Raw genomic sequence first — 23,448 nt, 5'->3', positions numbered from 1 at the left:
ACAAGATTTTCAATACTTGGGCGGACTCACTATGATGGGTTTTTTGTACAGCAATAACGTTCGTATCTTAGGACACGAAAAACCGCAGTTATGAGTAGATTTGTGCATTCGGTATGATTCGATTTGTACAGCAATAACGTCGTAACGTGGATACCAAAAAACCGCAGTTATGAGCACATTTCTGCATTTCAATGATGATTGCCCGTGTAATGAAAAATCAGGTGTGGGAAACAGCTATTCACAAGATTTTCAATACTGGGCGGATTGGGATATTTTTACCGCTCACTATGGGTTTTGTACAGCAATAACGTTCGTATCTTAGGACACGAAAAACCGCAGTTATGAGTAGATTTGTGCATTCAACTTAAGATCGAAACATGTAATGTGCAGTTAGTGAGGGAAACAGCTAAATGCAAGATTTCTCATACTGCGCGGACTGCGATACAGCGTTATCGCGATGACTATGATTTTGTTCACTACCTGCGTATTCCTTCTGATGCAAGAAACGCAGATATCAATAGTTTTGTGCCGTAGGTGATGGTATCCGACTGTGCACATACGATGCAGTGAAAAATATACTCATACGCTCGGTACACTGAGCCGCGTACAAAGTATGGAGCGCTGTGAGAAAGTGGAAACGCAGATATGAGTGATTTTGTACTTTGACACTGAGGGCGCTCAAAATATTTTGCTGCAACAATTTTAGTTGTACAGTTCCAAATTCGTGTTATTGTACCTGCAATTTACCGGTGTTATTGGTACAGGCATGGTAAATAAGTGTATTTATTTTAGACCCTTCTAAAAAAAACTGGGCAGATATCAATTAATAACATCACAATACATTTCCACTTTGAGCATTCTTCCATTATTAGTATTAACCCCGTTTTAGTGCAGTTTGCAGGCCCTTTCTAACTATTGCGACCCCATTTTCTTTAGTATGTTTTCCCAACTTTCAACTTATACAATGTCCACATTGAAAAGCTAATTCACAAGACAACAGCAACATCATGAACACGTGACAATTGTTTTATGTAAACAAACAACAGATACCTTTTATTAAACTCTAAATTCAAGAAATAAGTAAAATTGTTGTTGAAACACTGTCTCCTTTTTTATATTAAAATGCCAATCACTGTAGAGGGCTATTTCTTTTTTTTTCTTTTTTGCTAGAAATGTGACATTTGAACACATTTGCCTAGAACTTATCAAACCTTATTAAATCCCTTCAAGATGACCAAAATATGAAATATTTTTAAAAGAAGAAACTTTCCATCAATCCAAAGCCCCATTTTCTAACCTAAATCATTAAATGCCAATTATTTCATATTTAATACATGCACTTTGTTTGCCTTCAGAGGTCATGAAATATTAGATTTGAATTTGTCTTGATTTTATGTGTAGAGCTTTTTGTTATCACTACTTCTGTAACACATCGAATACGTGTATACATCAGATGACTCTATATATTATGCACTCTGAGAGACAATACGTTGTAAATAAACATGTAATTAATATTTGTTGGCTTTCGCAACCATGTGGTGTTCTGAATTACTTCCGATTCCTCTCCAAGACACAACACTCTCGTCCTGCACTCACAGCCTTGTCCAAGAAGTTATTGGCAAAAAGTAAATAAGTCCACTGGTGGTACATGAACATGCAACATTTCTGCTTTATACACACATCTTTAATTAAAACAAAAGTTCATTGCCATTGCTAAAATCTGGTCTGCTACTGTGGTGGAGTATCTGCCATCGTGTTGAGTGTATCCATAACCTGCCCACTGCTGAAGTTGGCAACTGGTGTGCTGACTTCTCTTCCATACTCTGTGGAAACAAATTAAAGTGAAACACTAAATTTAAAATATGAAATAAATTATTTATTTATTTTCGTTTCTAGTTTGATTCGAAAAATATAAAACCAAAGCTCTGTATCACCGTCTTTCTCTTACCATATCTTGCATAGACCTTGGGTTGTATTCCGCTACATTCTCTGATCAGAAACGGGAATTTCGGATTTGCCTTCTTCATATCCACATAGTGTGTCTCAACCCATTCCCTGCAGAAACAAGTTAAAATGTGAAAATTAACACCAACAATGCTACCACCAGTCATTTTTACAAATGCAGCTTGAATCAATCAATTTTATTAAGCATGTCAAAACATACAAAACCAATCATGATAAAAAAAAAAATGAATTTCACAAATTCACAACAAAACATATGCCCTAGCATCTTACTTTTTACGAGAAATAAAATGGAATAGATCATGATACCTGATGATACTTTTTAAGATAGGTTACTTTGAATTTTGAATACTGAATCATGTTCAGATGTTTGGGGCTTCATCATCAGGCTGTGTTTTTCATTCCATCTTCACCTCGAATACCGCGGAAAATAACCAATTTTCACCACAGGAAAGATGACTTTATCTCACCTCACACCTTGGCTTGAGGGAGAACGTTGACATAAATGAATTCTTAATTCTTTTAAATGTTGGGGCAATCTTCTCGCTGCAGCAGACGCCATTTTTCCAGTGTGCCAGTAGCTCTAAAAATAGTTTACCTTCCCATCATGCACTTCACTTAGCCGCTATTTTCAAGATGGCGGACAACCGTCATCGTGAATGAAGTTAGGGGAATAACTTCCGGGATTTTTCTACGTTTAGTCTGTTGAAATCCTGACAGAATTCAATGTAAGTATTTAGATAGATTGAGGAAGAAAATTTCAATAGACTGTTAGAAAATGAGTAATTTATAACATAAGAAATGAGTGTTGTTTTGATCACGACGATTTGTCCTTCGTTCGTCGACTTCGTTGTCAGTTGCGTTATAAATCACCGCTGTCATTGTCAACATAATTTCCTACTCCCCGTTTATAAAATAAATCATCTGACTTGAAATTTGATAAACTATTGAATTCTTCAATTATCCATTTATATAATAGTGTGAAGAAAACGCACGAAAGATTCAGCATTAAATAACTTAAAGTTGTGTAATTTTCAAACCCATTTTAATGATTTTGCATTGCCATGGTTACCAATGTAAATTATTGTGCTTTTTTTCTATTTTACCTAGAGTTCTGTTCTCAAATTGATTCATCCATGTGACATAAGGCATCAGTTTTTAAATATGTGTATGCTGTGTTTGATTTGACATTTTATTTTTAACTCTATTCATTTGTATAATTATTAATATTCTACAAAACAAAGTGTACATTAAAAAACTACAATTACAATACAAATTGATTGTAATTTTTTAATGTACACTTTGGGAAAGATTTCCATATACGAAGTTCACTAATTTTCCTCTGTATTGACTAACAAGCCCCCAGATAGCAATTTCATGTCATCAAAGTCAATTTGAGCAGTGAGAAAATACAAGCATTTTCTCATAGGGTTTGTACACAGGGTGTTGAGTGAACTTTGAATATGGAAATCTTTCCACACTTTGTTTTGTAGAATATTTCCAAACTTTTTGCATTGGAAAGGGATATGAAGGAATGTCAGACAACTCGACCATTGAGACAACTCGACTTGAGACAGCTCGACCGTTGAGACAACTCGACCGTGGAGACAAGTCGACCGTGGAGACAAGTCAACTTGGGACAACTCGACCTTTGAGTCAACGCAATCATTTTCCAGTACCTACCCGATCTCTTTGTTCGCCAATCCCATGTGCCAATGAATGGGATAGCACGATCATTTGCCTAAACTAAAATAAGCCAACCACGTCCAGCAACCCCAGCCCATCAACCCGGGCCGATCCGTTCGAGCCAAGCAGACTTCCCCAACTAGTACCCCACCACCCGCAGCTGGACATGGCAACAAAAAAACCTCGGCAAAAGGGAAAAAAAAGGTCTCAGCATCTCCCCATCCTGACTTGACGCGCCAAATGCTTTTTCTCTCTCAGCTTGGAAAAGCCCAGCATAAATGGGAGTCCCGGCCGAGCCAAACCCAATTGTATCACATCAAGCAACCCCAACCCAATGATCAAACCCGAACACGACGAAAAATCACCGGTAAGGCCTACTATGAATATTTCCCCCCAAAAATTGCGAATGCGAGTATACTTGTCGCAAAGAACGACTTGTCTTTCCATTTAACGCACATACGATCAAGCTGTACCAACGGTCGAGTTGTCTCAACGGTCAAGCTGTCCCGAGTTGAGTTGTCTCAACGGTCAAGTTGTCTGACTATGAAGGACTGAGTGGACTTCAACACTGTTTTGGGGAAACAATTTTGATTTACATTTTTTACTTTTACGAAGTTTATCTTTGTGTGCATTCCAAATGTTTTAGGTGCAGTCATTTTTTTGGATAGTACTCAAGTGAATCTCATAAGTGATCATCATGAATAAGTACTCTAAGAAGAAGAAGATTGGAGAGGGATCGTTTGGGAAGGCCCTGCTGGTTGTGCACAAGGAGACGGGGAAGGAATATGTCATCAAGGAGATAAATGTCTCAAAGGTAGAAACCCCCTTAAAATGGCAGTCAAAGTTGAAAATGCAAGGTCTTACTACAGGTATTAGTGAAATCAGAATGCATGTCATGTTCAACTCATAAACACTTGAAATTCCAACTACAGACTTTGGGAATAAGTTGCTGAAATGAGTCAGAGTGAAAAACAATGGTTCTTTCTATTTCACTTAGATATGTCAGAATTTCTACATACCTAGATGATGCCCATCACCCTGAAAGCATAAAGTTGGACATTGATATATGCTTCAAACTATATGTTTCTTTCTTTTTCTTTTTATGTAGATGAAGAGGAAAGAAAAAGAGGAATCTAAGAAAGAGGTGAGTTTGCAACAATTGAAATTATATTCATTCGAAGAAATATAATTACTTAATTTGTTTTGTGTACTTATCGGAATGCATACAGACTAAATATTTGTTATACTTTTTTCCTGTCAGGTTGCTGTTTTGAGGAAAATGAAGCATCCCAATATTGTCTCGTATCAGGATTCATTTGAAGGTAAGCAGGCCTTGATGTGCTTGTATATTTGTATATGATACTCAGTCAGTAGTTGTGTATGACTTATTCCACAAATCATCCACTCTCCTCAACTTTCTGAGCATACAATGTATAATCTTTGTATTTTGGTTTATTCCACAGAGCTTGGGAACCTATACATTGTGATGGACTTCTGTGATGGAGGTAAAGAGTTATTGCATGATCAACGTTTTCATCCATTCCCTCTACATCCTTCACCATAGTTACCCTGGACTTATTGAGAAGTCAAGCACAAAATAACCCTAGTTAATTCTTCCATAAGTTCTCTTGTTTATAATCTCAAATGGATATATTGCCATTTTACAGTATGACTTGAAAATTTTCTTGGTGTGTAGTGGAACTTAGCAGTAAGACAAATACATGTATGTCCTGGAAACAAAGTAGCAAGATGTCTTTGTACAATGTATATTATGATCTGCCAATTAAGAGACAGTTGTCACATGTAACTGTTACTTCTTACTCTTGTACAGGAGACTTGTACAAAGCCATCAATGGCAGGAGAGGTGTTCTGTTTCCTGAGGATCAAGTCCTTGATTGGTTTGTGCAGATCTGTCTGGCTATCAAACATGTTCATGATAGGAAGATATTACACCGAGATATCAAGTCACAGGTAGGAGCTGGCTGCATTATATTTATAATTCCACGTGTTACAAACGTTTAGATTCTGTTTTTTGTTGTTGATCATTAATAATTATTGAGATCCTCAATTATAGTGTTATATCATAAGCATACATAATGTGGAGTTAGTTATTTTCAGATAGCCCGGAACCATTTTTGGTTTTTGTTTAAATTGTGGGTAATGTCTCAAATTGTAGTAATGTCATTTTCAATACAGCAGTGTTTGTGTCTAAGACAAAAATATTTTTCTTGTTAATTTGCAGAATATATTTCTCACGAAGAAAGGAATTGTCAAGTTGGGAGATTTTGGCATCGCAAGAGTCTTAAACAGGTGAGTGTCCCTTAGATATGGAGCACATGGTGACCGTCAAACGTGTCAAAGTCAATGTGTGCACGCAATGTTTTATATTCCATCTTGAACAACAATTACGTAGCTTCCAACCTCGTCATTTGGAGAGTTGTGCATGAGTTGTCTATTCAGTTCATCTTGACGAAATACGTCAATTTGTGTTTTCACAGCACGGTCGAGTTGGCCAGAACATGCATTGGAACACCGTATTACCTGTCACCAGAGATCTGTGAAAACAAACCTTACAACAACAAGAGGTACGTTGTTTATAAATTATACAGTCAAGCCCGGCTCATGGCAAGTATTCGCCCTACAAATTCGTAAAAGTTGAACATATTTCAACTCGGGCGAATTTAGTATGAACCGGGCTTCACACTGAAATACAAAATACATTGTTCTCAAATTCTAGACGGACTCTTAATTATTACCAGTAGTTTGGATTTGTTGTCTTTCCTAAGCTTAACAAAGTGAAGTATGCCGTTTGCAAAGTTTTCATAGCACATAATTTTATCTATGTGATGATGTTAATGATGTTATTGTTGTATTATCTTTGCAGTGATATATGGGCGCTGGGTTGCGTACTGTATGAGATTTGTACACTAAAACACGCAGTAAGTATTGTGAAGCTTTGTATTAAAGTTAAATTATTATTAAAGTTAAATCCCAACAATCAGTGTAAAGTTTTCACTGTTTGATATTCATCAATCATTAAGTTATTAATGCATATTAATGAGCCTATTTGGTGGTTGTTCGTTTAGTTTGAAGCTGGTAACATGAAGAACCTAGTTCTTAAGATCATCCGTGGTTCCTACCCTCCTGTATCACCAAGATACAGCTATGACCTGAGAAATCTGATTGCTTTACTCTTCAAGAGAAATGCAAGGTAAGCCACTGCTCTCACTGCTTCAACAAACTTCATTTTAGAAATATTCAATCAAATAACTTGAAATACTATCAAATACTTGTTCCCAAAATCTATAAAACTCAAATGTGTTAATTATCTAGCAAGTATTTCTTCAACATATTATAAAAAGCCTACATTTTTCTTATTTCAGAGATCGACCTTCTGTTAACACAGTTCTGAAGAAGCCTTTCGTACAGAGAAGAATAGAGAAGTTTCTTTCAGATACCGTAAGAACTCTTAAAATGTGAAACATATGTATTGTTTGATTTGCTTATCATGTGATCAGCATTGGTAGATCCGTATAAAAATGCCCAGTTCAATATTACAGCATTTGGCACAAGTACAGGTCATTACATGAATTGGTTGCATGTTGTTAAACCGTTGAAATTTTAAAGCTGAATGTCTAACCTTAGTTTGTTTTTTCTTCCAAAACGATTGACTTTGGTCTGGACCTGATGGCTTTCAGCTTACTTGTACACTGTTTTACATTCAAGTGATTTCTGAAACTCAGTTCCATTTTTAAGAGACGTTGTACAGTTCATGTAAACTATTTAACTATGATTTGTGTGTTGATTGTAGGAGATGGTAGATGAGTTTAGTCATACTGTGCTTCATCGTAATCAGGCAGCAGGACCCTATGGAGCTGCAGGTAGACCAGCATTGGCCGCAGGTCAGTCAGTCCTGAAATTCCTGTTAGATTATAGACTGCTGGAGATATAACAATTATCTTTAAAGGTTTGCATATATGTAAGATTTGCACCTCACCAACATGCATTGTATACTTGGTGTCGTTTTAAATCCTGTCTTTCAACTGTTGTGACTTTGGTGAATTGACGTAAGATTTTTGCTATGAATTCTGTGACTTACTGTGTGATGTTTCAGAGCGACGTCCCCAGCAGCCAGTTCGATTGAGTGATCCTGCTGCTAAGTACGGTCCATCTGTCGGTATGCGTAAACCTCCAGCAGCTGGCAGGTCAGTTCTAACATCTGCTTTAGGGTTTTTTTTGGTGTGTTTTAGTGATTTGTGAACTTGTTCCTATTCCTATTGATACTGGGGTTGTCATTCTTGCTATTTAGCAATTCCTATTGTAAGAAGAGGAACAAATTACAGTTTACTGAAATTGTTGAAATTAAAGATGGACTGATTAATGTTTGCTTTCAGAAAACCTGCTGAGAAAAGAAAAGAGCCATCTCAACCACAAAGGGTAAGTAACACAGATTTTCAGTGTTTTTTATCAAATGCATTTGTTTTGTAAGTATTCAAATAAGACAAAACAAACACAGTTGAGTGTAATATTTAGCTTCTGAGGAGTAGGTAGATGTACTTGAAGAGCCTTTAGTCTTGTTTGATGTAATCAAATTATGCTTCTGTTTCTTTCAGCCTGCTGTGGATCTGGAGAAACTGCGAAGGGAACGAATTGAAAAGGAGAGGGCAAGACAGGCAAGGGTGCGTTGAAACACAAACCAACCTAACTTATTGCAGTAACTTTTGTTAAAAGACAAGAATCTTTTGGTATTGGATTTTAGTGTGGCTTTCCAGTGTGGGCTTTAAACCGAATGCCACATTCACTGCTGAATGTTCGTTTCATTGCAGGAAAAGCAGTCACCCATGAATCAACAGAAACTTGTGGACAAACAGAGGGTATGTCAATCTCTTGTTCCAGGAATAAAAATCACTCCCCAAAGTGCTTAGTTGCTGTGATTATAACATTTGTTTATGGTAAGTCTTAGCAATGTTTGTGTTTGTTAACAGATGCATCACATCAATAAAGCCAGAGAGGCTGGTTGGCGTCATACATTAAGCTCAGGATCTGGTGGATCCAATGGTATTGAGGTAAAAAAAATGCTCCTAAATTCAGGATTTGAATACATTTCTGTTCTGTAAATTTTCTGTTATGAGGGTACTAAATGGCATTTTGCTAGTTTTCAGTTTTGTAATTTTTTTTTTTTTTGATTTTTTTTTACCGAATCTTTGTGCCTGTTCTTGCTTCAGTTTTATTTCATTTTAAGTTTCATTTTTTGTCGTTATTTTCTTTAATTTTGTATTTTGTGTGTGTCTGAATATTTGTTTTTGAATTATTCGTTTGTCACTCAACTCCTTCCTTTTCCTAATACTACTAGAAAATAAATTTGGTCAGAAAAATAAAAGGAGCTGAGGTCTTTTTTCAAACTGTATTCCTGGGAATTTGTAGTCCTGGAAACATTTGGCATTGCATAAAAGAATCATACAATTCTCAGTTTCTTGTGACATCAACATCAACCTTACAAATCATAACAACAAAGTGTTAAAGAGGTTGTGGAATGCTCGAAGACATTTCCGTCATTTTTCGGGTATATGTAGCCTAAGGTGTGATGAAATAAAAACGACTATTGTGTCTGTCATGAAATGAGTACAAAAGGTACTTTTGAGAGCTGTTTTTCAGGTCCTGTTTCGACCCGAACGTGCAATTTGTGTAAAAGTCGTCATTGGGGGCAGCAAACAAAACATAGTAAATCGTGACGTAATAAACAGGACTCCCGATGCAGCGTAGAATAAACGAGTCCTGTTTATTACGTCACGATTTACTGTGTTTTGTTTGCTGCCCCCAACGACGACTTTATTATCTGCCACAAAGAGCATGTACTTGACCTTTTGGAAAACAGAATTATATTAATTAACACTCCTAATGTAGTTTCCTTTCATTTAATTGCATAGCCATCATTGACACCATAGATATTGTGCAGGTGTTTTATGTTGAATGCTTTGATTATGTGCATGCTTTCATTTAGAATGACGGCCAATCAAATGATGAGCCGCCAATCAAAGAACCCAGGATTGATCCTGAGAAGGCCAAACCTGAAATCAAGGTTGGTTCTCCAAACTGGTTATCCAGTTCTATCTGGTTCAAACTAGTTTCAAGCAGTGATGTGCAATCCAGTTAGTTATCAACACTATTTATTATTATGTAAAGCATTTTCAATCTCATTCCATCAATCAGTTTTCTAAAAGTGTTTCATTTATTAGAACAACTAACAATAGTTATCAAATATCAAGTGTTGTTAGATTGACAAAACTTAAAATATTAAAATCAATTCTTTTTATCTTATTTTCTAGCCCTTCAAACCTCTTCAGGAGAGAGGTAACTATGACAACTACCACAAGTACCTTGACAACCTACGTGGCAAAGCTCAGGGTGCTGGTGTGGGGCAGGGCGGGGCAGCAATGTTTAGGAGGGATGAGGGACGGAGGGCGTGGCCTGATGAAGCAGCAATCAGACAGAATATCAGGGATCGGCCGGTATCAGCAAGTGCCGCTGAGGCAGCTAGACGAGGAGAAATGGCAAGGTTAGAAGACAAGAAATCACACATTTATTTTGTATCAAGTATTTTTCTTGTTTGATGTCTCATGCAGCACATTTTCTGGACTAACTTGACATATATAAATCATTCAAGTGTGAGGGAAATGGTATTTTAATCTTGCAGATCATTTTTAACCAGTTCGCACTGGATGACGTGTATACACGCAAAGGTTTTGCGGTATTCGGAACAGATCACGGATAAACACGCAGGGAGTGAGGCCTGTTATGTCTTTCAGCGACCCGCTCGCAGCGAGCGAGGCCAGAAATATGAGTGTGCTGCCCGAGGGTGATGGTAATCCAGCATCTCGTTCCGTTCCTGTCAAAACATTCCCGGCGTGAACTGGTTAAGGGCAGAAAGATTCTTCTAAAATTACATCAACGGACCCTCAAACTTTTACCAAATCAAAAAGTGGTAAAATGAAAATGTCTAACTTTTGATGCTTGCAGAAAAACTCTCGTGTCAAAATAACATTTCTCTATAATTTTGTTTCTCTGTTTTTGGCCATTGAATGTTTAGGAATGCTGGAGCTGAAGCGGCAGGTAGAGCTAAGTTAGTGGAGGAATTCTTGTCTAACAAACGAGCAGCAGCAGCTAATAAAGCAAGAGTTTCCCACCCTCTGGGTGCCCCTGGACCGGTGAGTCAACGGCACAGTTGCTTTCCAATCAGTTGCAAGTCAAATAGTTATTAAAGTCATAAGTAGCAGAGAGTAACATTGACAAAGAACTACAATTGTCACAGTTCATTTGTTTATTTTACTTGGGACTGGATAATTATCATGATGAAAGTGGGCAGACGCATGTTTCAGTTGATGGTCTCAATAATGTTGGTGTTTTTTTGGAATATCTCACAAACTGTGAGGAAGACAACTGAAAATGTTAAGTTAGAATTTGAAGAGGATGATTTGTTTGTGTTTCAGAGACCTGCCTACAACCAGCCAGCCCCGTCTGTTGCTCCGTTTGCCGGTAATGTCAATGGAAGAAACCAACAAGAAGGGGTAAAGCTAAATCTCGTTTCACAAAAAAAATACATTTTCTGTCATAAAAGCCTACAGATACTTTACCCACTTATAAGCAGTTCATCAAACATGTTAGACATGGCTGATAGGCTGCATTCCATGAGGCATGTTTAGGTAATTTTAAAGTTCCAACACATTTTAGAAGCAACGAGTGTAACCACTCACTATGGCAGTATGTCTGTGACGTCTGAGTGGCATCATAACAAATCAATCCGAATGGACAGTAATACCCTGCATTCACATTGAGCATGCGGCTGCAGTGAACACATCTTAAACAGACATATTTGACTTTGATGATAGGAGTATTTGGATCGTCTGAAGGCAATACGAATGCAGAACTTTCAGGAGAGACGGAACATTCAGCAGAAAGTTGCAGGTGGCGAGGGAAAGGCAGTCAAGGTATTTCAATCTTTATCAGTTACTCTTCACATAGCACCCTCTGGTGACAAAGTGTGTACAGTCACTGTGTATAGTACTCTCTGGTGAGTGAGTGTGATACAGTTTTGTCAGTGGGGAGGTGTTTTTGTTAAATCAATGTTTTAATGGACTGTTAAGTAACGATTTTTATTTGTCATTTTTGTGGAATATTTGTAGGCTTCTCTGGAGTCTGAGATTCGCAGGAAAAAGATTGAAGCTCTCAAGGTAATGAAATCATAAACGAGAGAAATCTTGATGCAAATTTTTTTTTTTTTACATTTTGATTGAGGAAAGGAGAGCTCTCTTTTCAATCAGCAGCGCTTTTAAAATGAAAAAGTTTACAATTTATTTGTAAAAATATGTTGTAATGTTTCAATTCAAATATATTTTTGGAGAATTTGGTCATCATGGGTATTACAAGTATGAATATATTAGGTTTGCTCTTCATCAGTTTCGAAGTAATTAAACTTGATTTTGTTTATCGGAAATCACATGTGTATTTCCCTGTCATGTTTGTGATAATAGGCCCAAGCTGATGAGAAGGCAGCTAAACTAAAGGAACAGCTGGAAAGACAACGGCGGGAGGCGTATGAGAAGGAGAAGAAATCATGGGAAGAACATGTGAGTCAGACTACGGAACGCCGAGACAAACACTAACCCTGTCAAGGCAGTCTTGGTCATTGGACAGTGAATACTACATCTGAAAAGTTTGGCTTGAAATGACTTGCATTGTATTACACAGATGATTGCATTCAAACTTCAAACTTTTAAACCTAAAAATCTATATATTTATGTTGTTGTTATTTTATGAACAGATAGCCAAGAAGAAAGCTCAGGAGATGAAAAGGTGAGCAGTCAAGACATTTTTTAAACCTACATTTTGGTCGTGCAGCATGTACATAGAAAAGGCATTATCTCTCATCCAAACAATGCATCCCTTCGAATACAATGAGTTTTTTTTATAGAAATGTGAATGAATAATGTTTGGTCTGGTAGAGAAAGAGACAGTTTAATCCACAGTTGATTAAAACGATAAGGATTCATGTAGCAAATCAGTTTTAAAGTTTGAGGTCGTCATCTTTAACTCATCTTGTATGTCTTTGGTTACCAGGCCAGCAGCAGTACCAGTCAAAGGCCCAGCAGCAGCAGGTAAACAGCCAACCATCTCACTAGTCAGACAAATAGCATGCCACCATTTCCTCTCATTTTTCATTTCTTTGTATCTATCTTTTTCCACACCAGTTTCTCCTTTTTGGTCAGTAATTGCTTTTCACAGAAAGTTGAGTCATCATTTTTAGGCCAACTATTTCTTTATTTTCCTAACTGAACTTTGAGAAGTGTTAAACTTCCATGTTCTCTTCTGTCCACAGTGGTTCCCTTGACAGCAGTGCTTAAGGATGTCGGATATGATCTTATGCCAACGGTAAGACCGACAAATTTTAAAAATTTAAGTAGCTGATAATTTCATGACACATTGCTTCTCAGCAAACTCATTCTCAAAAAACTCGTTGAAACTATATTGATTTCAAATTGTAATTTAGTTAACAGTGTTTGTTCTTTGGCAATACAAATCTTGATTTTCATCTTCTTTGGTTTAGGAGTCACCTGAATTGAAGGATGAGGCTGTATCCAAGTAAGTGTAGACTCGATCATTCTTCATGGATATCTTCATAAACACTGTACAGAAGTTTCCTAAGTTGAGTCAGCTATTGAACACGTAGGCATTGACTGATGACAGAAGGAAGTTAAGGAGCATCTTGCATTGATGTGTTTTAGTTTTGTTTTAGTTTAAAAACAAAATGTAGAATTCTGAATCCAATAGTAACAATTGAGAAATTGGTACACAATACAATAAAAGTACAAAGCAAGGATTTGACAGTTCTGAGAGGTATCCTTGTATTGAAATTGATATGTTATGAGAAGAGAAGCTTGACAATTGAAATGGAGATATTTCAGAGTACTTTCTGGACCTGTATTTGTGACAGGCCTGCTGTACCAGAGAAGGAACAAGGAGGAGATCGTAAGAAATGGGGAGATGGAGGAGTTATTAATCTAGGTAATCTACCGCTACAAGAAACGGCATCAGCCATGGAAGGTAAGTACATGTAGTAGATAGCCAACATATAGGCTGACAGAATGTGATATAAGGCATAGCAAGTGTTCATATCATATGAAACAGCACAAGTGATTCTGACCTGTAAGATACAACCTTTTCACTGATTTAGACTTCAGTACAGAATTTTACTGAGCAAATGATTTTTAGTTATTGAGGAAAATATGTATTGTTCCGGTTTGCGCGTAGGAAAATATGGTAAACAAATTGTTAAATTGTCATAAAATGTCTGATTTGTGATAATAATTTCACCCTCTGCAAGCATCAGAACCACACTGCATTCTGTTGAAGTGACATTTGTGAAACTGTTTCATTTGCAGCCACTGGTGCAGGTGATGTTGTCATGGTCAATACCGCAGCCCCACCCCGTGGGGGAGGAGGGGGTGGGGGCTTAGGTGGAGGAGGCAAGGGAGCATTTGGTCCACCCCCACCCCTACCTCAAGGAAGGAAGAAGTGGGGTGGACCAGCACAGACAGCCTTAAATGTCTTACAACAAGCTGAGATTGTGCAAGGAACCACAACGCTATCAGGAGCTGAACAGACAGGTATGGATAGTCTCCAATTATATTCCATTACAGAGTGAGCTTGAAATTGTCAGTGCTTCCAATGAGAGAAATGGAACAGATTGATTGAGCATTGAGTGGTTCTTATATACCTGTGTCAACACACGTAGATGATTTTTTCTTATGCAAACTTTTATCCACCAAATGTGAACAACAGATTTGCCAGGCTGAATATTCCATTGTATTTATTTTTTGTTCACATTTATTTTTTCTGTAGGCGGCGTTCGGATGGGAGTGACAATAGTCAAAGATGAGGTCAGTCCTCGTAAGCTCCCCATCGCTAAGGGAACCATTACTATAGCAGACGGAGGCAAGAAGGGGAATGATGACATAGATGCAGGTCAGCTTACTCGACATGATACGACAGGTTTAGGGAAACAATCCCAGAACACTGATGACTTCATTTTGATGCCTCTATTGTATATTAAGTTGTATATATTTCAATACAACGAATATATATATTTTTGTTGTGATATCTGTATATCCTAATCATGAAAATTATTGAGATGATTGTTTATTTTACATTCATTTTTTGTTGACCTTACATTTTTCTTCTGACATAACATCATGTTAGACATCTTACATTTCCTGTGATTTAAATCTCCTTTGATTTGTGTGGGTTTTTTTAGTAAAGAAAACTAGTAACTTAAATACAAGCTTGACTACAGGTAGCCTTGAGCTCCTACTTCCAAGATAATCAGCCGTTTCTGTTTTCCTGTGATAGGTTCAATTGAGACTATAGAGACGAAGGACACACAATCTAAGCTGGGCCCAGACCAAGCTGTATCTGATGTGCCTAGTAAACCACGTACTGCATGGGATAAATCACCAAGCTCTGTGCCGAAATCACCAGCTACCACACCAACCACGCCTACTACGCCAAAACAAGGTCAGGCATTTCAAATTTCAATCAGCATTATTGTCAATCATGATGTCATTGGCTTGATATAAAACCTCCAGTTTTTTTGCAATAACTAGTTGACCTGTATTCCAACTGCAATTAGAATAAAATGAAGACGTGGCTGTTAATCGTTCCACGTGGAGCTTGAGATCATTAGCCATCACAGCAGCCTGACAATATTCCATTGTTTTTAATTCACAGATTCTGAACAGACCCTCAAGGCGCCTTCTTCCCCTCTGAAGCCAGCAAGCCCAGGCAGTTCCACAAGTCTAGACAAATTGCCAAGTCCAGACAAAACATCCAGTCCAGAGAAAGGCTCAAGCCCAGAGAAAACATCCAGCCCAACCAATAGTGCCAGTCCAGCCAAGACATCTACTCCAGAGAAAGCTGGCCCTGAGAAGACCCCCAGCCCAGTCAAGATGGCCAGTCCAAGCAAGTTGCCTAGTCCAATCAAAGTATCATCCTCCACGGACAAGATGAAAGATGAGACTGACGCCAAGACGGAAAAGATGACTCCCAAACAGGAGAAATGTAAGTGTCAAATTGCAGCGCTCAGTTGTCACACTACTGCTTACAGCAACATGCTTAATACATTTGAGGGGCTTTTTAAAATCTGCTCTTGCATCTGGAACTCAAAAGAATGAGTCTTGTAAAATATTTTTTTGTTTAAAAAACACAAGCATTCTTTACCGTTGATGATAATGTGAGTATGCTGCTTGGAATGCCTTGTATTAACCCTTCCATTCTCAAAACTTGACTATTTCGGAGTGACTCCAAAAAACAAAAGCATCATCTATTTCCAATCGTCATTTTTGTTTGTAAAATCCCAGTTTTGAAATCGTATCACGCACATCAAACAAGACACTTCGGGGCTTATAAGGGAAAATTTACTTATTATTTTCATACTTTTTCCTCCTCCCTTTCACCCAAAAGATGATGACATGTCACAGGTTACACCAAGTAGCCAAGACACCCCTGAAAGCAAAAATACTACCCCTATGGAGGATTCCTTCACCCCTATCAAACAATCCGTACCCCCTAGTACTGAATTCTGTACCCCTACCACCCAGTCTGTAGGCACAGCTATCAGTTCCCAAACCCAAATTCCCAAAATAAAAGAGTCAGATGGCCAACCTGAAACCCAGATACTTAACCCAAACCAGACACAACAAACACAGTATGTGCAGACAGACATATTTGGTGAACAAACCCCCAAACCTAACCAGTCTGAAAGAAACATTTCAGAAACAAAGCATTCCCCGACTAAACTTAACATTCCTGATTCCAAAGACCTAGATATGACCTCCCTTGTTGAGGATATTGATAGCCCAGATGATATCATTACCCTAGATGAACCCACTAGGGACCCATTACAACCCAAAGATATCCCCAGTAAACCAAAGCTTAGCCCAGAGGCACCCAGTTTCCCTGGTTATGATGCATGGGGCACCTCACAGCCTAAGCAAGATCTCTTTCCTGAAGGTACTTGTTTGAGAAGTTTGCAGTTCCTGACTAGCATTATTTTCCTCCAATATTTTTCCATTCACCCATCCATTTACTCATGTTTTTTTTTCCATATTAGCCATTGCCGTGTTCTTTTTTGGCTGAACAAGTTACATTTTAAATTTTATGTAGAGAGATTTCAACAGTCCCTTTTGCAGTGAATGTGACTCTTCATCGCATGTGTTTGAACGATTAACATGTTTTTATTCTGAAAATAAAACCTACGATTGGTTGGTTTTTTTTCTATTTTTCGATGAAAGATTTTTTAATACATTTATTAGTTTACCTTGTTTGTGAATATTTTCTGTCGAAGAGTTTTTTTGAATTCTGTATTTCTTTTGATTTTTTTTTAACAGTTTGTGTGTTCGTAATTCTAACCTAAAGCACAACAAATTAATTCATGTATCAGTTATAAACTTGCCACACTGGTGAAATACAGTGTATCAACGTCAATGTTGAATTTCTTTGTTTGTTTTTCAGCTCTTGTGAGTCGGGTTGAGTTGGAGAGTGATGATGATGATGAAGATGGGGAACAGGACCAATCCTTGTAAGTCAGTTAACGATGACACCATGCTGAATATTATCTTTGCGTTGCAACAATTCTTAACAAATCTCGAGAGACTTCTATTTACAATGTACTTCGTATTTTTATACCATTTAATAACTTCCCTCAATCATCCATGCTGTTAAAGTCAGGGTGGAGGAAATTTGGCTCGATTCTTGATGAGAGGCATTGGTCAATTTTTATGATGATAACATTAGAGAAATTCTGAATAATTTTTCAGGTACCAGACAGCGAACAGATCAGATGTTCTTGAAGGATTGGAAACGGGCAACTTTGACACTGATGCTAAGGTAAAGGAAGTAATACTTGCACTTATTCACAATTAGGACTTCCTGTGTTCTTCTAGTGGCTTCTTGTGTGTGCAACCACTTCCTTTTCTTTTTTTCCTAAGTTAATTTATTCTGGTCATTCTACTTAGAACAATTTTCTTATTGAGAAACGTTTGACAATTTAAGTGACAACGTTTCTGTGTCCTTGTTTATACATAAACAAACAGTTCCCAACCTGTGTGATAATTGTTTTTAACGCTAGAAGTAACAATTTGATGTTTGTGAACAATGATTCATTTGAATCGTACCTTCCACACACCAGATTCTGAGGACATGTTCTATGCCAGACCTTAGCAAGCTATTTCGCACCACGCTGGCCCTGAATCCTTTCTTTGAGATAGAGAAGCAGACGATGGAGATAGCTGCCAGGACGTTAGAGTTGGAGTATCTACAGGTCCGAGATGTAGAAGATGATGAGGATGATGATGAGGACACGACGGAGGATAGTGAGGATGTCAATGCTGATGATGCAGGGTGAGACTTGCAAGAACGTGTCCAGATTTGAACCAAGTGCCTACTCTGGGGATGCCTAGTATTGGGTTTTCATCCATTGTTGATGTAATTTGTATTTCCTGATAGGCTGACACAAAGTTGGATCATACAAGACTTTAGAGATACATAGAATGATTTGTATTCTTGGAAAACATGTCAACCCACCTGTGCTACATTGTATTGGATTGTATTGACTTCCTGGTGAATTATACAACCATACAGTGCTGCGGTGCTGTGGGCAGTACAGGAGTAACTGACAGGACGGTTTGGGGCAGCACAGTGGGCTACATTTGTACATCAGACATTTGTGCTGAGAATAAAATGATCTCATTTTGGATATCATCAGTGTCTGTTCTTCCTTTGCTTCTTGTAGAGATGAGGCTGACGGTGATGATGACGATGACGAGGAATACAGGAGTCTTGTTGAATCCATGAAAAGCATCTTAGAAGCTAAAGGTAAAGAGAACGAAAACAGCATCTAAAATATAAGAACATGCAGATGTAGATCCTGTTTGTCCCTCATGAAATGTTTTCATTTTGTATCTTGCTATAAATCATGTCACCTTCCATGCTTACAGCTCAACTATTTCCCACAGCAGGACAGTTCTTATCAGAACTAGATGATAAGTTCTTATCAAAAACTAAATCGACAATAGATATTAATTATGCAGGTTTTGTAAGTTCAATAACAGAAACAAATGTATTTTTGGTTGCCTTGTTTTAGTCTTGTGCACCTTTTTGTGAAACATTCCACTATTGCACATCATAGATGCTGAGGATTCAGCTAGGACAGTTGATGAGGAAGGTCAAGGGTCACCAGGAGGGTCAGATGAAAGGTCATCGCAGTCTGCATCACCAATAGGAGCTGAGGGTGGTGAGGATGAGGATGATATGGCTGATGGGAATGAATCAGGAGAGAGTAAACCAATCAATGAAGATTGGGACTCAGGTAGGCATGACATGACTGATGATTGGTGCAGAGAATATTATATGCTTTGCTTTACCCATCAAGTAAGCATTGGTCTTTCTCCAACATCCTGCAGGTGATGGGACAGATGGTGAGGAGGATAGAGACGGTGAGAGTCTCTTCAGCCGTCTTGAAGAATCTAGACTACAACTTGAGAAGGAACTAGGATGTGAGACATTCATCAAGGCTTACAAGTCTATTCAGGTATATTGACATCTTTCTATTCATGAAAACAATAATAGGAACTGTTGCTCGAAGATAATGAAGGAAATTTATATTTAAAGGAGGAAAAACTTCAGATGATAATTCAGGAAAACCCAGGGAATCAGAAAGGGACTAAAACCCAACCCACAAGTCAGCCTGATTTTGATTAAATCACGGAAACTTTTCTAGATGCAATGATATTATTTACGCATTTAGAGACCACTCACATAGTGCTGGATGCCTCAGTTGGAGAGTGCTGGCACTGTATTCCAAAGGTCCTAGGTTCAACTCCTGCTAAGTAGCTCCTTGTAATTAACCTCTGATACTTGTTTGTTCTTCTCTGATGTCTTAACTATGTCTTGACTCTATCTTAGGCCATTCATGAAGATGAGGATGAAGACATTGAACAAGGCACTAAGGTGATCGGTAGCATCCTGGGGAAAGAGCAAGAACATCTCTATACTAAGATACTACAACTAGTCATGGCTGATGGGGCATATACTGAAGGTTAGTCATTTATTGTCATCGTCATTGTTGCACTTTCGTTGAGATTGTCCAACGCTTGCATGGAGATTTACATTGGTCAATCATATCTTAAGCAAAATCTGTCCCTTAATTTAAATTGGTTTGATATACAGAATACCTTGCGCCAAGAAGCTGAGAATTCAGTCATAATTCTCATGTTACTGTTTACTTTTAGTTATTTGAGGTGAAGACATTTAGTTGGTGTCTCTTGGTAAATACAAGTTTGACATTTTCACTTCTTTCTCTCTCTAATTATAAAAATCAATCAATTTCATGGTAAGTTAAACAATTACACAACTATTTTTTTGGTTATTTTCATATTTAAGTGGGCACATAGAATATTAGTAAACTTTAGATTGTAGCACTGTTTGGAAGTATTTCATTTTTACATTTCAAAATCACATCTATTGGCTTAATCTGGTTGAAGTTATGTTATTTTTAATGAAATCTTTCATCTTGAGATTTATAGAGAATGAATAGCACTTCAGATGCACATCTTGTCACATCTTGTGTTCTCTGCATACTTTGCATGACATGAATTAAACACACACTCATAAGTCTGCTAGACTACGCAGCACACTGCCCTCAATTGTTGATGCACAGACCGATTAAGTTCGTTGCTCTTTTCATGCAGGAACGTTTTTTGTTCCTTCTATTTACAACTGTATCTGAATGCTTAGCGCTGAGACTTAGTGCTTTCTGATTAGACAAGTTACCTTTCTGCTGTTAGCTTTTGAAGTCTTAGTTTATCAATCCTATGTTCTCTTCTATCAGTATCTCTGATGGTATGTGTCATGAACAGGATTTTTATTATCTCAAAGTATGATTTGTAGTTAACTATGAAAAGAAACAATTCCTGTGGTTATTTTTAGTCGGCCATTGTTGATTAAATCCAAGTATGAATGATTTGGTGCAATCTTTTGAACCAGATCACTTCATCCAATAATGTATTTGTTCTGTTTATCGTTTTTTTTTCAGACAATGATTGATGATTGGACAGAGAAGTAACATTCCACGGATCATGCAGTCCACGCATTGCCATGGTGACGACATAAAGGTCATATCAGTCAGAAATTTTGGAACTTTCCCGCGTAAGTTTATAAACAGTGACCGTATCTGTGTTTCCAAATGTTGCACTTGTCAAAAATCTATGTCTTTGACAAGAAACAACCTCTCCACTTACATAGTATAAAATTGGAAATCATTTCATAAATTGTTACATGTAGAAAAGTATGCTTTCCTTGAAATAAGAAATCTGTTAGCAAGTAGTCAGACGCACCTTATTTGCAATGTTTGGCCTTTGTTTGAAAACACACTGTTGAATTACAGCATCATGTTTAAGAGATTTTCTTTTAGCTGCTGCAGCTTAAATTCTGGCTCTGAAAGTTGGGAAAGTGAGTTTGCAACAGGCACACTCAAACTTTTTGCCAAGACCAGTTACAGCCCAGTTTGGGTAGTGAGTCAGAATGTGTTGTTCATGGTTAAATCATGTGCATTCCAAGCCCAGTAAACATGTCTGGGCTTTTGTACAACTTGGCCTAGTTTTTGAACGGTAGTGCTGTTAATCAGAGTGTTAGCAAATGTTATGTGGTTCCTTGCCTGCACATTAATGTGCAAATGGTTTCACACAGTGCCGGCAAATCCTATTGTTGTTCTACAATTTGAAAAGTGCTTAGTGCATCAATACTGCGCCATATCGCCTGCAAATATTCCAAGGTGCCTATCTCTGATTGATGTTGCCATAGGTATTATATGCGATTGGGTGTTTATACTTGTCTCAAAAATCTATAGCCTGTATGAGATGGTCTGGTTACCAGACCAGATGAATCTCTGCGTATACTCATAATCCAGTGAACTGCCTGCAGAACACTACAATGTGTCCATGATGAGTCACTTAGTTCTTGCTTTGATTTTTATTTCTATTTTGTTCAAAATAAGGTTTATTTCTTGTTTTGTAGACAAACCTCTCGGCCCAATTCAATGCAGCTGTTTTAGTGTTTGTCCATTTCAAATTTGTCCAATCAGCAACCAGTTTTCTATTTCATTCCCTGCACACAGCCCCTTGACAAAGAGCGAGTAGGCAATTTAAATGTCTGGGTATGCCTTAATTTACTGCTTTCAGTTTGGTGAAATTTGAGACACATCTTTCTAAAAAATTACTCAAAGAATAATAATTGGTTTTAAGTAATTTATGATATGTGTAGGCAGATTCACCTGTTTGACTTTGAAAAACGTAACGTGACAGTGGAACAAAAACCTTCATACATTGAAAAACATTGGAAACTCGATGTCCAACTTGTTCTATGCATGCATCTTTATATGCATAACTTACAGGGTGTCCATTTGTAATGACCAAACCTAAGACAAAGTCATCTGGACCAGTTGAACAATTTCATAGAAATGATGAAATTCTACCTAACTTGTCTCGTGCCCAGTGAAGACATATTCCTGTGCGACATAATTCCAAACCGAATAACGAGTTATTCCAAGTCATGTGCAAGCTTTGCCAAATTCGTGGTCACATATACTGTATCTATGTTTAATACCCATTTTTTCTTTTGTCAGAAATCTACAGTTTATCATTCACATGATTTCCTATATTCCGTACAGTCAATTTTAAGCCTTCAGCATATTTGTATCTGTACATATATACCATTATGCCTTTCTATGTGTGTGAGTGTATTTAAAGCAATGTGTAATAAGTCAAATATGCATGCAAGCGAGTGAGCTATGTTCAGTAGATGCACAGTTTGTACATGAGTTTCATGTACTCTAATGCATACTATCCGAGTGATCCTTACAAACTAAGCCAGTCGGATATTAAGATATTCCAGAAATTAACTTAAGTATTCTGCAGTGATTGATTCAGTGATTAATATTCAAGCATTCCCTAATAAGTTTACAACTATTCAAACATTACACCAAATATATTCCAAACTATTGTAGTTTGTTGCACATGTATGTACATGCACATGTACATGTATTTTGCCAAAATGCTTCATCAATATACACAATCAATGTGATTTAGCGCAGCAGGTAATTAATGCAGCTTGTATTGTAGTCTGTGTAAAGTCTTATTAATTTGTGGATATCATTTTCCTGCGTGATTTTAATTTAATTGTTTCAGTCATGTGATGTATGTGCATATTTTGTGAAAATAAATTAATTTGTCAGTCATTAGTTTATTTTCTTTGGGAATTTTATCCTTTATTGATTTTGGCTATCCTTACACTTTGAAAGGGATCTTTTATTTTATAATGAAAGTGCTGAATGATAAGGGGTTGTTGGTGCCCTGGAATAGATGAGAAATCGGAGAATTAAGAAGGGACCAATGAATCCAGTTTACTGTTTGCCAAAAATATTCTAGTATGATTCGACAACTGGCTGTAGTGACGTCATACACACGTTGATCTGACTGTCCAGAGCGCACGCCGTGAAATAATTTACCAGAGCATGCGCAGTCCGGGTCGTACCCAAATACTAAATATTTCAAATTGTCAAGATACATGTCCTTCAAATATAACTGTAGTTGAGTTGTCCTTCGATCATATTGACTCGTAGTTCTTTGAGCTTCGGCAGTGTTTGTAGAAATTGCTGACATGTATCGCATATCTTTGAATGATTTTGATCATGAG

General features: G+C 37.5%; 2 protein-coding genes across 4 annotated transcripts; one reads left to right on the top strand and one right to left on the bottom strand.

Annotated features, from left to right (window-relative positions):
• Window positions 1–1,025: 1,025 nt before the first annotated feature.
• Window positions 1,026–2,600, bottom strand: LOC119728798 (NADH dehydrogenase [ubiquinone] 1 alpha subcomplex subunit 2-like). Its single transcript, XM_038201194.1, has 3 exons — window positions 2,433–2,600; window positions 1,949–2,055; window positions 1,026–1,823 (listed from the first exon to the last, which is right to left on the bottom strand). Exons 1-3 carry the CDS (start codon window positions 2,522–2,524, stop codon window positions 1,729–1,731), a joined length of 294 nt encoding a protein of 97 aa, XP_038057122.1. The 5' UTR covers window positions 2,525–2,600; the 3' UTR covers window positions 1,026–1,728.
• Window positions 2,575–22,998, top strand: LOC119728797 (serine/threonine-protein kinase Nek1-like). Of its 3 annotated transcripts, none has more exons than XM_038201192.1 (42): window positions 2,575–2,690; window positions 4,295–4,462; window positions 4,757–4,792; window positions 4,910–4,970; window positions 5,112–5,153; window positions 5,480–5,619; window positions 5,891–5,958; window positions 6,147–6,233; window positions 6,533–6,587; window positions 6,735–6,859; window positions 7,032–7,107; window positions 7,460–7,550; window positions 7,763–7,853; window positions 8,043–8,085; window positions 8,262–8,327; window positions 8,475–8,522; window positions 8,634–8,714; window positions 9,650–9,727; window positions 9,975–10,204; window positions 10,736–10,853; window positions 11,136–11,213; window positions 11,535–11,633; window positions 11,829–11,876; window positions 12,177–12,272; window positions 12,467–12,498; window positions 12,763–12,800; window positions 13,022–13,074; window positions 13,250–13,284; window positions 13,637–13,746; window positions 14,085–14,309; window positions 14,545–14,667; window positions 15,052–15,216; window positions 15,430–15,759; window positions 16,162–16,710; window positions 17,212–17,278; window positions 17,517–17,586; window positions 17,888–18,099; window positions 18,491–18,573; window positions 18,887–19,066; window positions 19,161–19,288; window positions 19,663–19,795; window positions 20,792–22,998. In XM_038201192.1, the coding sequence occupies exons 2-42, from the start codon at window positions 4,346–4,348 to the stop codon at window positions 20,800–20,802; spliced, it is 4,518 nt and encodes a 1,505-aa protein (XP_038057120.1). In that variant the 5' UTR covers window positions 2,575–2,690; window positions 4,295–4,345; the 3' UTR covers window positions 20,803–22,998. The 3 variants fall into 3 exon arrangements, with proteins under 3 accessions (XP_038057120.1, XP_038057119.1, XP_038057121.1); XM_038201191.1 differs by having other exon boundaries at window positions 12,177–12,276; window positions 12,471–12,498; XM_038201193.1 differs by lacking the exon at window positions 16,162–16,710 and having other exon boundaries at window positions 12,177–12,276; window positions 12,471–12,498.
• The last annotated feature ends 450 nt before the right edge of the window (window positions 22,999–23,448 follow it).

This window comes from Patiria miniata, unplaced genomic scaffold, assembly GCF_015706575.1.
Source record: "Patiria miniata isolate m_02_andy unplaced genomic scaffold, ASM1570657v1 HiC_scaffold_20, whole genome shotgun sequence".
Classification (NCBI taxonomy): Eukaryota; Metazoa; Echinodermata; class Asteroidea; order Valvatida; family Asterinidae; genus Patiria; species Patiria miniata.
This window is presented reverse-complemented; position numbering and strand designations above follow the sequence as displayed.

Bases quoted from the DNA above. Each gene is read 5' to 3' on its own strand.
- LOC119728798 (XM_038201194.1), bottom strand. From the start codon at position 2,524: ATGGCGTCTGCTGCAGCGAGAAGATTGCCCCAACATTTAAAAGAATTA. The intron at 2,056-2,432 runs GTGAGATAAAGT...TTGTTTCTGCAG, and splicing joins CCCTCAAGCCAAGGTGTGAG to GGAATGGGTTGAGACACACT. The intron at 1,824-1,948 runs GTAAGAGAAAGA...TTGTTTCCACAG, and splicing joins CAAGGTCTATGCAAGATATG to AGTATGGAAGAGAAGTCAGC.
- LOC119728797 (XM_038201192.1), top strand. From the start codon at position 4,346: ATGAATAAGTACTCTAAGAAGAAGAAGATTGGAGAGGGATCGTTTGGG. The intron at 6,860-7,031 runs GTAAGCCACTGC...TTCTTATTTCAG, and splicing joins CTCTTCAAGAGAAATGCAAG to AGATCGACCTTCTGTTAACA. The intron at 7,551-7,762 runs GTCAGTCAGTCC...GTGATGTTTCAG, and splicing joins TAGACCAGCATTGGCCGCAG to AGCGACGTCCCCAGCAGCCA.